At 56.1% G+C, this 15,681-nt stretch overlaps 1 protein-coding gene across 1 annotated transcript; it reads right to left on the bottom strand.

Annotated features, from left to right (window-relative positions):
* Positions 1-1,190: 1,190 nt before the first annotated feature.
* On the bottom strand, positions 1,191-12,803 carry PTTG1IP (PTTG1 interacting protein). The gene is made up of 7 exons (XM_065640260.1): positions 12,720-12,803; positions 9,263-9,315; positions 7,275-7,383; positions 4,717-4,819; positions 4,547-4,612; positions 4,108-4,154; positions 1,191-1,946 (listed from the first exon to the last, which is right to left on the bottom strand). The coding sequence occupies exons 1-7, from the start codon at positions 12,799-12,801 to the stop codon at positions 1,903-1,905; spliced, it is 504 nt and encodes a 167-aa protein (XP_065496332.1). The 5' UTR covers positions 12,802-12,803; the 3' UTR covers positions 1,191-1,902.
* Between the last annotated feature and the right edge of the window lie 2,878 nt (positions 12,804-15,681).

Below are 15,681 nucleotides of genomic sequence, written 5' to 3'. Positions count from 1 at the left end.
CTCTCAACTCGCTCCAGCTCCTCAAGGCCTTTCTTGGCGTGAGGGGCCCAGAACTGCCCCCAGGGTTCGCGGTTTGGCCTCCCCAGTGCCCAGCACAGGACGGTCACTGCCCTGGGCCTGCTGGCCACACCAGTGCTGGTACCAGCCAGGACGCTGGTGCCTTTTTTTGGCCACCTGGGCACACGCTGGCTCATGTTCAGCCACTGTCACCAACACCCCCAGGTCCTTTTTCTCCAGGCACTTTCCAGCCGCTTTTCCCCGAGCCTGGAGCGTTCATGGGGTTGTTGTGACCCAAGTGCAGGACCCGGCACTTGGCCTTGTTGAACCTCAGACAATTGGCCTCAGCCCATCGATCCAGCCGGTGCAGATCCCTCTGTACGGCCTTCCCATCCTCCAGCAGATCAACACTCCCATCCAATTCGGTGTCATCTCCAAACTTACTGAAGGTGCACTCGATCCCCTCATGCAGACCATTGATAAAGAGATTAAACAGAACTGACCCCAGTACTGAGCCCTGGGGACACCACTCATGAGCGGTCGCCAACTGCATTTGGCTCCGTTCACCACAACTCTTTGGGCCTGACCCTCCAGCCAGTTCTTTACTCTGTGAAGATTGTGACAAGTCACCTGCAGGTCCTGTGTCTTTGAGCATTCTTGCAAACACTGGGTGGATCCCGGCAGGCAGCCGTGTTTCACAGCTGGGTCACCTTCAGCTCGGGCACCCTGTGCGCAAGCGCCGTACGCCTGGCAATGCAAACGGAGCATTTCACGTGAGCGCACGGAAACGCTGCAGCCCAGAGGCAGTTACCCCCCAGCAGAAGGCAACGGTCAACTTTTCTTAGACAAAACTATCGGGGGAGATGCATTCCTTCACTCTGCAAAGCCTTTTTGGTCCAGCACAGGACCACGCAAGCGCAGTCAGCTCCCATCCTCCTTTCCCCACCCCGGGGTCCCTCACACAGGCCACACAGTGCAGAGTTTGGGCTGTGTCCCCAGGAGCCCCCAGTCCACTTAGAGAAGGGCTCTTGGGTGCCAGGGGACACAGGCCAAGCAGTTACTCTCAAGACCCAGTTTTCCCAACACCTGAATATCTCCATGGACAGACTCCTCCTTCCAAGCCCAGCAAGAGCTCAGTGCGGCGAGTAATCAGTGATTACTCAGATAGTAATCAAATCATTTTAATATATAGTCAACAAGTTGTAAATGCATCCAAATCCTACAGCATTGCTACCAGCTGTGGCCATGGCGCCCAGGAGCCCACCTTCTCAAAAGGCACAGAGAGGTAGGAGAGTTGGGGCATTTCCTCAGATTAGTTGCAAGCGAGAACGTGCACATGGAACCTTCCTCTTGGAGGCCTGAGATAATCAGAAACTTGTGCGTTGTGCAAGGAATGCAAATGTGCTGTACAGGCACCTGGAGTGACAGCCAAGGCCTCCTGCTGACCAACAAGTCAAGAAACTCTTGCTGGCTTTTGCCTATACAAAAAAAAAAAAAAAAAAAAAAAAAAAAAAAGGAAAAAAGAAAGGAGGGGACAGAAGAGGCTGGCTCTGTGTGCATGAAGGGTATTTGGTAAGGCAGGAGCAAGAGAGATGCACAAGGCTGCTTTAGCCCTTGGCCAGAGACAAGGACTGTTATTTGCATTGCTTTGGACTCTGTTACCACCCCAGGGGTGAGTGAGAAGAAATGGGTCATCCTCCAATATTGCCACCACGTTTTCCTGCACCTGCAGAGTGAGAGCAAAGCTTCGGAGCAAACCAAGCATCTGGAGTGGGGACAACGGTGTCACCGAGCATTTGGCTCATCTTCTGTGGCACCACGGTGGTCTCCTCGAGGCGGGGGAAGCGTGGAGTCCTGCAGCTCTGCGGAAGGCACTGTTCACTGGGGTGGGCAGGTCCAGAGATGCTAGTTCTCAAATTTCGCATAAGGGTTCTCTTCCTTGAACAGGCCTAGAAGAGAAAAGAGCATCGTTCAGACAGCAGCTGCCCTGCCAGCCACAGCCAGCAAGAAACCTCATTCTTGGTAACACCTCTGTCATTTGTGCTTCATCCAGTGCTGCAGCCCTCCCGAAAGAACCGCTCTCGCTCAAGCTGTGCACGCGGTCAGCCCTCTAGCGCTCTCCTCCTCTGCACAAGAGGACAGAGCCATTAAGAAGCTCGACCTGATGGCAAACTCATCTCCCAGACAGTCCAAAGTCCAGGTAAAGCAGCAGGACTGATTGCCCCGAGTGCCCCTTCTGCACGCTCCTTCTGTTGGGCTGACTCAGCAGCAAAGAGCACAGACCCAAATCAAATTAACACTCTTTTTAGATTTGCTCCCCTGCTCCTACATCCACAACTAGAAGACAGCAAGGCAGGGGACGGGGCTGACCCGTGGTCTGGTGACAAGCCCCCGTGACACTCGACTGGCTGCTTTCCCAGCCCCAGCCCAACACTTTTAGAATCACAGAATCATTTTGGTTGGAAAAGACCCTCCAGACCACCTGAGCTTATGGAATTATTGTCTGTGCTGCTTCTGGTAGAACTTGGTCAGAAACTGCTTGTGTAGGATTCACTTTTCCTAAGTAAGTTTGCTCAGCATAACTTCTGCAAGCTGTGAAACTTTGAACTTTCTGCTTCCTTAAGTAAAAAAGGCCTCAAAGTCTTCAAGCTGGAAGACCAGGGGAGCTGCGGCCCTGGAGGTAAGACTCTAATTTTGCAACTGGCCCCGAGTGACACGGGGGGCAGGGCTGGGACTGGGGGGTTGAATTGTCCAAGTTTTTTTCCTGCTGAGGGTCCCTCTTCAGGAGGCACCAGCTCGAGCTGCTCTACGCTGCGCCTTGGGAATAAATTATTGACTTTAGAAGAATTTCTGGAATCCATGCCTGAGTCTCTGCTGCGGGAAACCCAGGGAAAGGAACTCCTCTAACAAGTGGGCAGCAGCTGCAGGCAGAGGAAGGGTCTCCAGCTTTCCCTGTGGCCCCCCAAAGCCAGAGACCACCCCGCTCAGCGTGTGTGAGCCCGGCTGCTCCCTGCTCCACGATGGGACCCTTTCCCTCCTCCCCTCCTCCTTCCAAGCCGCCGTCCCCCTCAGGCACACACAGCCAAATCTTACTCCTAACACGAGGTCTACAACCCGTCCTGCCACCGATAGCCACATGACAACTCCTAGCTAATCTCACAAACACTCCCCCCAACCACAAACCTAATAGCAGAATTAACTGTCATAATTGCACTATTCAACTCATCTACCCCCACAATCATTTTAGCTGGAATCGCAACCCTATTAACCGCTTCATATACCCTATTCATACTACTAATAACCCAACGAGGGACTTTACCGATCCATATCGCATCCATCCAAAACTCAACCACATGAGGACATCTTCTCATGGCCCTCCACATCATCCCCACACTACTCCTCATCCTAAAATCTGAATTAATCTCTGGAATCCTCTCATACAAGTATAGTTTAACCCAAACATTAGACTGTGATCCTAAAAATAGAAGTTAAACTCTTCTTACCTGCCAAGGGGCGTTTCAACCAACAAGAACTGCTAATTCCTGTATCTGAGTCTAAAACCTCAGCCCCCTTACTTTTAAAGGATAACAGTAATCCACTGCTCTTAGGAGCCACTCACCTTGGTGCAAATCCAAGTAAAAGTAATGGAACCCACCCTACCCCTTAACACCTCCATTCTCCTCACACCAACAACCATTTCAATATCAATGCTACTCCCACTAGCATCAAAAAATTCCCAAAACTCACCAACCATCATCACATGCACTGTCAAAACCGCATTTCTAATGAGCCCAGTACCACCGGGGCTGCTTCTCTCTCCAGTCAAGTCCCAAGAGCTTCTCCCACATGGTGAGTTCAGAGGACGCTGGTCTCAAGGAGGGTTTAACCACTCCTTGCCCGGGAGGAGCAGCATGGTGTGGTGTGGGGTCACACACCATCACCCCAGCACCTCTGCACTTGCTCCCAGAGAGAGCAATTCCCTGAGACGGGGGAAGTGGAGCCTGTTCTCTCTGCTGACCAGGTCTCTGCAGCTGTGACCATAGCAAGGAACACAGCTACTGAGGCTGCTCGATCTAAGCTTAGTTTGAATCGCTCACGTCAGCACTGTACCATATTTTCTTCGGATTTCATCATGCCGTGATTTCATCTCTGCCCTCCTGCAAGAAGCAAACAGAAAAACCACTAGTCAGTGACTGGCGATACAAAACCAGGTGAGAGAAGCTACAGCTCCTTGCTTCCTTCCAACCTGGGGAGCTCCAGGCTGCCAGGTTTGCTCAGCCCCCTCACCTCCCCGAGACACTGGGGACCACCAGCACCCACGCACGCCAGCAACCCTCGGGATGTTGGATACACAACACTGTTGTGACGCTGCAACCACGAGTCACCCCAGAAAGACACTGCTGGCGAGGTTTACGTCTGAGCAAGGGCTGAAGCAGCCACTGACCACGTGTGTCGAGCCCCACGTGCCTCCTGACATCACATTTGACGGCACAGACAGGAGCCAAATCCTTCTGTAGCCGGAGGCAGCGCGGCTGCGGGACAAGCTCACCTCTCCTCCTGCCGCACCCGCCTCTTCTCCCGCTCCCTGGCCGCTCTCTCCTCATCCTTGTCTGGCCTGACAGACAGAAGAGCCCATTAGTGCTTGGCATTCAGTTCTGCAACAGCATGTGGCTGCAGCTGAGCCGCTCTGAGAAAACGGGGAACCCCTCCGATACTTGCTTTTTGCTCTTTTTCTTACAACAGCAGCAGCAGCAGACCCCCAGCGTGATGAGGATCGTTCCTCCCACCACAGACATCGCAATGATCAGGGCTTCAAAGTTCACTAAAAGATTCGACAACACACATTTAGCACACAAATGCATGGCTGCCCGAAGTTCCAATATTTACAGGCACACAGCTCCTGTAACCGGCAGCTTCAGTCACTGGGCTGGAGACACGTAACAGCCTGGGAAAGCAGGATGGACATCGTTACCTACAGGGAGACCACGTGTTGGCACCAGCACGTACCACACACACACCAACTGAGTATGAGCACGGCGCTCAGTTACTGGCCATGAAGAAAGGCAAGAAGGGACACACTCGGGTCAAACTCCTCCAGCAGGAACAGAAGCAAAGCGCTCTTAATCACTAACCCAGGTGAACAGTGACCCATGAAGGGATCCTGCAGTGCCGGGATCCTTTCCTGCTGGAAAGCAGGCTTGCAGAGAGGGACCTGGGGGTCCTGGTGGACAACAGGGTGACCATGAGCCAACAATGTGCCCTGTGGCCAGCGGTACCTGGGGTGCATGAGGAAGAGTGTGACCAGCAGGTCAAAGAGGTTGGAGGTTGTTCTTCCCCCTCTGCTCTGCCCTGGTGAGGCCACATCTGGAGTCTGGGTCCAGTTCTGGGCTCCCCAGTTTAAGAAGGACAAGGAATTACTGGAGGGATTCCAGCAAGATGCTGAGGCGTCTGGAGCATCTTTCTTGTGAGGAAAGGCTGAGAGCCCACTATTCTATGATTCAAAGACTGGATTGGAGACCTGACTGTCCCCAGCACTGTCTCACCTCGCAGCAAGGTAAAGCTTTCCCTGGCTACACTGCCACAGACCCACCGAGTCTGACCCCAGGACCAGAAGTCAGCCCAGTGGGGCCGAAACAAACCCAAACAGGCTCTTCAGCTCAAAAGGGAGTATTGGTGCTTCTGAAACCTTGGCTTTCACGGCAAGCCTGGGGTTCAGATCACCAGGAGCTCCTCCGCCTCATGATAAAGGCTGAAGTCACACACGACAAAAATGCAGGCGCAATTAAGAGCTAATCTCCCACAGGACTAATCTCTAAAGCGAGTTTTGCAAGTTAAGGAATGCGTTCTTCTATAATGAAACCTTTTGTGAAGCTACTCACATACAAACTGGTATTTCAAGGTCTTACCCAAGGTTCAGAGAAGCATGCTGTAGTGCTCACAAAGAGGAGATTCTTCCTCCACAGGGTATGGGAGTGGTTTCAACTCTCTTGTGGGTAGAGAAGAGAGCGCAGCCTCAAGCACAACACATGTCAGGCGACCACAGTTCAGCTCCAAGCTCCCCGTCAAGGAGACAGACAAGAAAAATCAAGCCTTAGCCCCCAAAAGCTGAGTTCTAGCTGAACTCACCAGGCATGCACCAAGGCTGGTCTAAACAAGACACTCATTTCTGCAGAAACCCACCAGGAAATGGAGCACCAAGGAGGAAAAGCAGCCAACAGCCAGCTGTTGGTCAGAAAAAGCTCCTGCAGGTGACCTGGCTGCAGGCAGCTCACGCAGGGCTAGTTTTGGAAGGGGGTATTTTCTCAGGTGGGTAAGAGCTGAGCAGGACCACAGCACACTCAGCACTAGAAGCCCAAGCAGGCCTCCAGAGAATCAGAGAATCATTCCGGTTGGAAGAGGCGCTCAAGATCAAGTCCAGCCATAACCCGACTCCAGCACTACCCCATGTCCTGAGAACCTCATCTCCGTCTGTCCAACCCCTCCAGGGATGGCGACTCCAGCACTGCCCTGGGCAGCCTGTTCCCACAGCCCTTTGGGGAAGAAATTGTTCCCCAGATCCAACCTCAACCTCCCCTGGCGCAACTTGAGGCCGTTTCCTCTGGTCCTGGCGCTTGTTCCTGGGGAGCAGAGCCCGACCCCCCCTGGCTCCAAGCTCCTTTCAGGCAGGTCAGAGATCAGAAGGTCTCCCCTCAGCTCCTGTTCTCCAGCTGAACCCCCAGCTCCCTCAGCCGCTCCCATCACACTTGTGCTCCAGCCCCTCACCAGCTCCGTTCCCTTCTCTCAACTCGCTCCAGCACCTCAAGGCCCTTCTCGGCGTGAGGGGCCCAGAACTGCCCCCAGGGTTCGCGGTTTGGCCTCCCCAGGGCCCAGGACAGGACGGTCACTGCCCTGGGCCTGCTGGCCACACCAGTGCTGGTACCAGCCAAGATGCTCGTGGCCTTTTTGGCCACCTGGGCACACGCTGGCTCATGTTCAGCCACTGTCACCAACACCCCCAGGTCCTTGTTCCTAGGCGCTAGCCTCGTGCGGAAGCCTCCATCACACCAAAGCAGGAGGAACCTATTTAGAGCAGCACTAAGCCCAGCGGGTCCTTCTTGCCAGAAGGCAGGAAACTGCTCACACTGTGCCTTCAGGAAGTTTTCAGAACCTAATTGACTTCTGCCTGTCACTGCTACACCAGCGGTGAGAAAGGGAGGCCGGGGAAAACTCCCGTTCCCACCGGTGTGAGTGGCAGGCGCTGCCGTTTAGCAGCCGTTGCTTGAGCGCAATCGACTCACCCCAGCAGACTCCCCAGCGCGCGGAGCGGAGCTCGCAGAGGTCGGCCGGCGGGAGGACTCTTCGGACGGGGTACTCCACACACCTGCCGCTGCTGGCGCACCACAGGCACTGGGACACAGGAACCAGGCAGCACAGCGTTACTGGTGCACAGCAGCACTGCCAGCTCGCCGCAGCCACCTGCTCCCAGGGACCAGGTACCACCCAGCAGAACCAAGATGCTCAGGAGTAATAGTTGTGTTTGGTCAGCATGGGCTTGCCCACACCAGGAGAGGCATTCCTGATGAGGAAAGGCTGAGGGAGCTGGGGCTCTGGAGCTGGAGAACAGGAGACTGAGGGGTGACCTCATTCATGGGGATCAATATGGAAAGGGGGAGTGTCAGGAGGATGGAGCCAGGCTCTTCTGGGTGACAACCAGTGATAGGACAAGGGGCAATGGGTGAAAACTGGAACACAGGAGGTTCCACTTAAAGATGAGAAGAAACTTCTTCATGGTGAGGGTGCCAGAGCCTGGCCCAGGCTGCCCAGGGAGGTTGTGGAGTCTCCTTCTCTGCAGACATTCCAACCCGCCTGGACACCTTCCTGTGTAACCTCATCTGGGTGTTCCTGCTCCGGCGGGGGGATTGGACTGGGTGAGCTTGCGAGGTCCCTTCCAGTCCCTGACATTCTGTGATTCTGTGAGTTCAGGTTTCCAGAGCAAGCAAAGATGCTGAGAACCCTTCTTCTGGCTTGCATGATGGTGGTAATCACCAAGTCACCATGTCACTTTCCTTAACAATATTGAGGTTGCATTGAATTTGTTTTGCGCAACATCTCTGCTTTCAACATGGAATGAGTTTTTGCAGTGGTTTCAGGTCACTGTTGAACCAGCCGACTGGGAAGGCAATGAAAGAAGTGGTGGTAACTTGGGGTTTGGTAAATCAGCCACTGTCTGTACTGGGGCTAAAGAACTCCAAGTTCATTTAGCTGTTTTTTCCATTAAGATGAACATAATACAGCTAATATTTTTGTTTTAATTAGGATTAGACGCTAGTAAGGAGAAGGGAAGTTTTTATGTTTTTCTTACAAGTGCTGAAGTGCCACAGAGCTGGCTCAGGCATAAAACCTCCCTGGAAGAGAATAGTAGAGGATGCTTCTGTGTTGGCCATGGATTCAGGAGGACTGTGTGTCATCAGATTACATCCGTTTGGTATTTTAAGGTTTCACTACAACCTTAAAGTAGAATGTTACTCCCTGAAGAATGAAGTTCTGCGGTTTAAGAAGAAATACTCTGCCATCAAGTGTATTCCACAAGAAATTCTGCTGCTGCAGAAAATGTGGGGCCTTGCCAGAAACCCTCCCACCCAGGAGAGAAACTGTTTACCTGTTTATTGCATGCAGCATTTTGGGGACAAGAATAAAGCTTTTGAGGCAGCCGCTCAGCACAGAGCTGATGGGCAGAAGAGGTTTGTGGGTGCCTTCACCAGCCTTTCCCAGCCAGACTACCTGCAGCGCCTTTGCACCCTCCGCTCCTGGTGGCTCCAACACCCAACGCCAGCATTCAGGTGGGTTTGGTCAAACTGGTTCTGGTGAGATCTGCGAGATCTGACTCAAGTTCAAGCTTACTGATATCAGAGATAAGGCAGCGGGGGCTGGCAGGACACGGGGACACATCCCGCACCCACAGACCAGCGGAGGGACAGCGTGACCAGCCAGTCCGGCCCTCTCAGCTCCGTCACCGTGCGTGTCCCCCTGTCCCATCCATGACGAGGAGCTTTCCAATTCCAGCGCTCAACTCAAAAAGCACACAATAAAACCCAAGCAGTCTCTGGCAATCTCTTCCCAGAGCACCAAGCGGGGCTGCCCTCTCCCTGTCGTGGGTGGGGGGCACCCGCAGCGCACTCAGGACAAGGGCAGGGGAGGGAGGAAACTGCTCCATAACGGCCCCACAAAGCCCACGCTGTGTTTTCAGGCAGCGTGAGAGGTCGGGAGTTTTACTGCTGCTACTTACAGTGACATTTTTCAGACACTCCTCACAGCTTCTGTTTGTATACTGGTGACAATCTACAGGAAGGAAAAAAATAAAGACACCTCAGTACTTCTCAGTGGTTTAAAACTCTAGGCTCCTCCTGCCTGCTGCGGGAAGTGATCGCTCCCATCGGAGCAGCAGCAATGACGGGGAACGCTGCTGCGGGAGCTGCCCGTGTCACAGCATGCTCGGTGTCACACTGGGGGACAGGAAGGCAAGTGGAAGTCATCTCCCTTGCCTGTGCTGACCCAAAGCCCCGAGCTCATATCTCCCTAAAAGCCTGAGCATCTGCTGCAGCCAGCAGGCAGGGGGACAGCTGGGGGACACAGCTGGCGTGGGTCCGCAGGGACCCTGCAAGGACAAGGACAAACACCGGGCAGGTGGTGCAGCCCCATATCTCCGGATGACAGAGCAGCTCGAGCAAACAAGCCTCGGACAAGGAAGTTACTGTCAGGGAAAGCAGAAGCAGAGGAGCATAACGTGGGGACACGCAGCTACAGTCCCCACGGGAGCCCACACCCTCCTGCTGCTGCTGAGGGCTGTGCCCTGCCCCAGCCAACTTGCCAAACCCTCCTTCTGCAGGAAACGCTCCAGGTGGAATCTCCTTCTCTGCAGACATTCCAACCCGCCTGGACACCTTCCTGTGTAACCTCATCTGGGTGTTCCTGCTCCAACGGGGGGATTGCACTGGATGAGCTTTTGAGGTCTCTTCCAATCCCTGACATTCTGTGGTTCTGTGAGGTGACAGGAGCAGCACCGCAGGTGAAATCTGCACCTACGTTCAGGACCTGTTTCCCCCCGATTTGGCAGAGGAAGTCGCTGCTTTATAGACAGGGTGGCTCTCGGCACCAGGGCCACCGCAGACGATGGCATCCCGGGGATGCGGGTCCGCGGGGCGGGGGAACAGCTCAGGTCTGGGCGCAGGACGCGGTGGCCCAGCGGGCAGCTCCTGGCCCCGCCAGCTCTCTGGGCAAGTCCTCCTACAGAATACTCACCTGCCATTTCTCTGGTGTGCTCCCCCGATCCTCAGGAAGGGTGGTTTGCCAGCCCTTGAGGATCAGCCATTTAAACCTCACCTCTGCCTAAAGAGTCTAAGAGGCAGCTTGTTTGACTGTGGTTTGAATAAAAAACAAAACAAAACAACACAAACCAATTTTCCGGACTACTCAGTAACTGATGGAAGAAGGTTCACCACTTCACAGCACTCTTAATCGGGAGAATGAAAAAAAAAAAAAACACAATTAAAAAAAAAAAATCAGTCGCCGAGGTGCTTGTTTTCCACACTTACAAGCAGCAAAGCTGCATTTTCTCTCTCCAGCTGGCAGGAACCCTCAGCTGTGACCCACTGTCACATGCTCTGCGCAGCCCTCCAAACAACTGGGCAATTTATTAACATAGCTCAGATAAGGGTGTTTACGCACCGCCCGGAGAGGCCGAGATTGCAGATTTTAAGCTCTTCAGGAAGCTGCGTCTTCCCTGTTTCTCCATCTGAGGCCAGAGAAGCGTCACAGCGCCTGTGCTGCCCCGAGACTGTTGCTTACAGTGAGTCACGGGAAAGCCGCTCACGCTGCCGAAGCCACCAGCAGGCAAAAGGAGAGCCCGTGGTTTTAACCGGGCTTCCTACTGACACTGCACTTTCCCCTGGGGTGTCCCCTCTCCTGGCACCCCAGCCAGGATTCATCCTCTGAGCCATTAAGCCAAAGTCTCCCTCCTACAGCCGTATGGGAACGGGCCATTTCCAGGCATTTGCATCCCTCCAGGATCGGGGTTCTGCTCCAGGACGGGGTTCTGTGTGAATGCCCGATTTCAGGGGACCGGCCCACTCGCACAGGACAGTGCGGGAAGCACCACAGTCCCCGGGGACACAGGTAGGACAGCAGCTCTTGCTGTGCTAGAAGCCTCTTGCCATTTGACTGCAAGAGAAGAAGTGAACGGCTTGGGGTGGAAGGAGGACAGCAAAACACACACAGATCCTCGCGCTCTGCTCAACCGGGGCCACCATGCAGCCATCAGAGGGCTGGTCATCACGCGGAGAGCAGTTCCTTGCTCGGAAGAGCGGCCTTCTTCTTGGGACACCCCTGAAGGGGACTGTCCCCACCTTTTGCCAGAGCTTCTCCGCTCCCTGGCACGGCACCCACAGGACTACGCTACATCCTACCCCCACCAAGGAGAAGCAGTTGGGCACCCGCTGCTCCTCACCCACTCCTGACAGCACCCATCGTCCCCCTGCCAGTCTCCCCTGCGCTGAAGGAAGGTCTCCTCCCAAGGGCCACTGCTGGGGACATCCCCACCCAGAGAGTCCCCCTGCCCAGCACAGCCACCCAGCTCCCGCCTGCGGCCCGGCCGAGCCCTTGGCATTGCTGAACACACAGCGACATTGCGGTGGCAGCTGGAAAAGCCACAGGTGAAGCTTTTCCTGCAGCACCCGCCTTGCAGAGCGCGGCGGGACATGCCGGTGCCCCGCGCAGCATCGTACCCTGCTGAGCTCCGGCAAGGATGTGACCTGACCTCCTGCTCCTACCGCATCCCTGGCGGCCACACTGGCCACCCTGTGTGTGCCCGGAGCTGCTTCGTCCTTCCGCAGGAAACGCTCCAGGTGACGGGAGCAGCACCGCAGCTGAAATCTGCGCCCATCGTCAGGATGCGGTTGCCACAATCTGGCAGAAGGAGCCCCTGCTCTATGGACACGGTGGCACCAGGGCCACGACAGATGATGGCATCCTGGGGATGCGGGTCAGCAGGACTGGGGAATCACAGAATCCCAGAATGTCAGGGACTGGAAGGGACCTCGCAAGCTCACCCAGTGCAATCCCCCCGCCGGAGCAGGAACACCCAGATGAGGTTACACAGGAAGGTGTCCAGGCGGGTTGGAATGTCTGCAGAGAAGGAGACTCCACAACCTCCCTGGGCAGCCTGGGCCAGGCTCTGGCACCCTCACCGGGAACAAGTTTCTTCTCCTATTTAAGTGGAACCTCCTGTGTTCCAGTTTGCACCCATTGCCCCTTGTCCTGTCACTGGTTGTCACCCAGAAGAGCCTGGCTCCATCCTCCTGACACTCCCCCTTTCCATATTGATCCCCATGAATGAGTCACCCCTCAGTCTCCTCTTCTCCAGCTCAGAGCCCCAGCTCCTCAGCCTTTGCTCGCACGGGAGGGAACAGCTCAGGCCGGTGGCCCATCCAGCCGCCCTGCCGGGCTTGCGGGAGCCCCCGGCCCGCCCCAGGGCCCCGGACGGCGGCCGCCCCGCGCCTGGAGCTGCTTCCCGCACCCGAAGTCCCGCCAAAGCGGCGTCCGAAGTCACGGCGAGGGTTCGGGGGGTCCGTTCCCCTCCCCGTGGGGAAGCCGCGGGCAGGACCGGGACCGCAGGGAGCTCGGAGCCCCCGGTCCCCCCGGGAAGGCGCGGCGGGGGCGCCACGGGCCGAGCCCGGGGTCTCGCTTACCTGCCGGCCCGTCCTGCGCGGCGGCAGCGCCGGGCAGCAGCGCCAGGGCCAGCGCGGCGCAGAGCGGGAGCGGCGGGGCCATGGCGGGGCCGGATCGGGGCCTGGGCCGGCCGGGCGCCGCCGCCTATGAAGGGCCGAGCGCGGGGGCGGGCCGGGGGCGGCCCCGGGGCCGGCGGGCACAGGGTGAGCCGCGGGGCAGGGCCGGGCTGGGGGCTGGCTCAGCCCTCCCCGGGGCTGCCGCAGCGCAGCCCCGGGCCCGGCCGCAGGAGGGGGCCAGAGCCCCGCGGGAGCCCCGGTGCCGACCCCGGGCGGCCACAGCCCCTTCCCGCGGCCGGGCCGGGCCGGGCGGGGGCGCGGCGGCTTTGCCAGCGCGTCCGTCGGTCCTCATGGCGCACTGCCATGGCATGAGGCAGCGGAGCTTCGCTGCAGGCTTTGGTTTCCTTCGTGCTGAAGTAAAAGCAACGGAGGCCGCATCTGGAATATTGTGTCCAGTTCTGGGCCCCTCAGTTCCAGAAGGACAGGGAACTGCTGGAGAGAGTCCAGCGCAGCCACGAAGATGCTGAAGGGAGTGGAGCATCTCCCGTGTGAGGAAAGGCTGAGGAGCTGGGGCTCTGGAGCTGGAGAAGAGGAGACTGAGGGGTGACCTCATCAATGTTTATAAATATATAAAGGGTGGGTGTCAGGAGGATGGAGCCAGGCTCTTCTCGGTGACAACCAACAGTAAGACAAGGGGTAATGGGTGCAAACTGGAACACAGGAGGTTCCGCTTAAATATGAGAAGAAACTTCTTCATGGTGAGGGTGCCGGAGCCTGGCCCAGGCTGCCCAGGGAGGCTGTGGAGTCTCCTTCTCTGCAGACATTCCAACCCGCCTGGACACCTTCTGTGTAACCTCATCTGGGTGTTCCTGCTCCGGCGGGGGGATTGCACTGGATGAGCTTGCGAGGTCCCTTCCAGTCCCTGACGCTCTGGGATTCTGTGACTCTGTAAAGGAGAGCCTACCCCTGGAAAGAAGGACTTGGCTTTGTGGAGGCTTCGAGCGGTCCATGAAGGATAAAGGACACTCCAGGACAACCACGATAACGCAGCATCCCAGTGACCCTGACACATCTTTGAAACCCTCGGAGCATCGTCTGCTGTCACAGAGCAGTAACTCGAGCAAGACTGACTGCAGGGACGCCGGGATCAATAGACAAGCAGCAAGAACTGCAAAAATAGAGCTGCTTTGCGAAGTTTTGCTGTGATTAGCAATTGGCAGCGTGGGTGTTAGTGATTAGTCTGATCGTGTTGTACCTGTTCGAAGTGTAAGAATCCTGTGTAAAACCACATTCAGGTGCCCTTGTGGTTCCATGCTTTGCATCCCAGCCTCTCTCCTTGGTCAGTATGGGGCAGTGTGAATTTTCACGACACACGGAGTGCTGGGCTCTCTTTCCCACGCAAACCAAGAAGCTCGCTGTCCTCAATGCCACACGTTCGATGTTCGAGATGTGAGAAGCCACATCGATATAAATAGGGATTTTCATGCGTAGGTCAAGAATACAGCTGAGTGCTTCCCTGTGCTGCAGCCAGAGAGCTCCGCACTCCTTGATTCATGCCCAAGTGATGCAGGCAGCCCAAAAGAAATGGGTTTCCGACTGTCACTGTGAGGAGAGTTGCGATGTTGCCAGCAGCGTTACCCCAGACCTGTCGGGAGCAGGGCAAGAGTATGGCTATGTGCATATGACAGGACAAACCCGCTGTTCCTCCCAGTGCACCCTCCCAGTTTGCAATCCTGTGCCCGGGCCCCCGTGGGTACCACGGGGTGCTGTACCCCACCCCCGGCTGCTACTCCCCTGCCCCATGGTGACAATTGAAACCACTGTCCCTTGAAGCTGGGTGGGCACTGGGCTCCAGCATAAAGGCACGCTCAGTCCAGGCTAGTTCAGAACAAGACCAAGATTTTCCAGGCAAATCCCCAGAGGGGTTCACGCCCTGACACCGTCAGCCCATACCTATTGCACCCCTGAGAAGCACTTGCCCATCTCGAGGTGCAGGCAGGAGCAGGCAGCCTGGTGCGGGCAGCAGGATGGGGAGACATGAGCTGCCCCTGCACCAGTGCCGTGGCTGGCACATCCTTGCGATCCCGCGGAGGGACTCAGCACCGTGCAGCTGTTTCTCTGCAGGAAAGCTGGCCAAGTTGTTTGTGGCTGGCTGGTTTTGGCCGCGGGGCAGCATGAGGAGCCCCTGGGTGGGAGGCAGGAGATGCTCTGCAGAGCTGAGCCTGGGGGCCAAGGGCATAACTCTGGCTTGGCAAATAACTGACTGCTGGTGTGGAGGCACCTCGGGGAGGAGGAATCGTAGAATCACAGATGGTTTGGGTTGAAGGGACGTTCCCAGCTCCCCCAGTGCCCCCCCTGCCATGAGCAGGGACATCTGCACCAGCTCAGGTTGCTCAGAGCCCCGTCCAGCCTGGCCTGGGATGTCTCCAGGGATGGTTCAGCCACCACCTCTCTGGCCAACCTGGGCCAGGCTCTCACCACTCTCAGGGGCAACAATTTCTTCCTTATATCTAATTTAAATCTTCCTTCTTTCAGTTTAAAACTATTGCTCCTTGTCCTATTAGAAGAGGCCCTGCTCAAAAGTCTGTCCCATCCTTCTTTTAAGTCCAGAAAGGCTGCAATAAGGTCTCCCTGGAGCTTCTCTTCTCCAGCTGAACCCCCCAACTCTCTCAGCCTGTCCTCCCAGCAGAGCTGTTCCAGCCTCGCATCATTTCTGGGGCTCCTCTGGCCCCTCTCCAGCAGGTCCATGTGTGTCCTGTGCTGAGGACCCCAGAGCTAGACGCAGTATTTTGGATTGTCCTACACTAAATTAAGAAGACAACTAATATTTTTCAGCAAAACCGAGAATGAAACCTGAAGAAAGTGATCCCGCAGCTTGAGCCGGCAGCATCGCCAGCTGCCCCTGCCTCCGCCAGCTTCATCTGCT

This window comes from Caloenas nicobarica, chromosome 8 (assembly GCF_036013445.1).
Source record: "Caloenas nicobarica isolate bCalNic1 chromosome 8, bCalNic1.hap1, whole genome shotgun sequence".
Lineage (NCBI taxonomy): Eukaryota > Metazoa > Chordata > Aves > Columbiformes > Columbidae > Caloenas > Caloenas nicobarica.
This window is presented reverse-complemented; position numbering and strand designations above follow the sequence as displayed.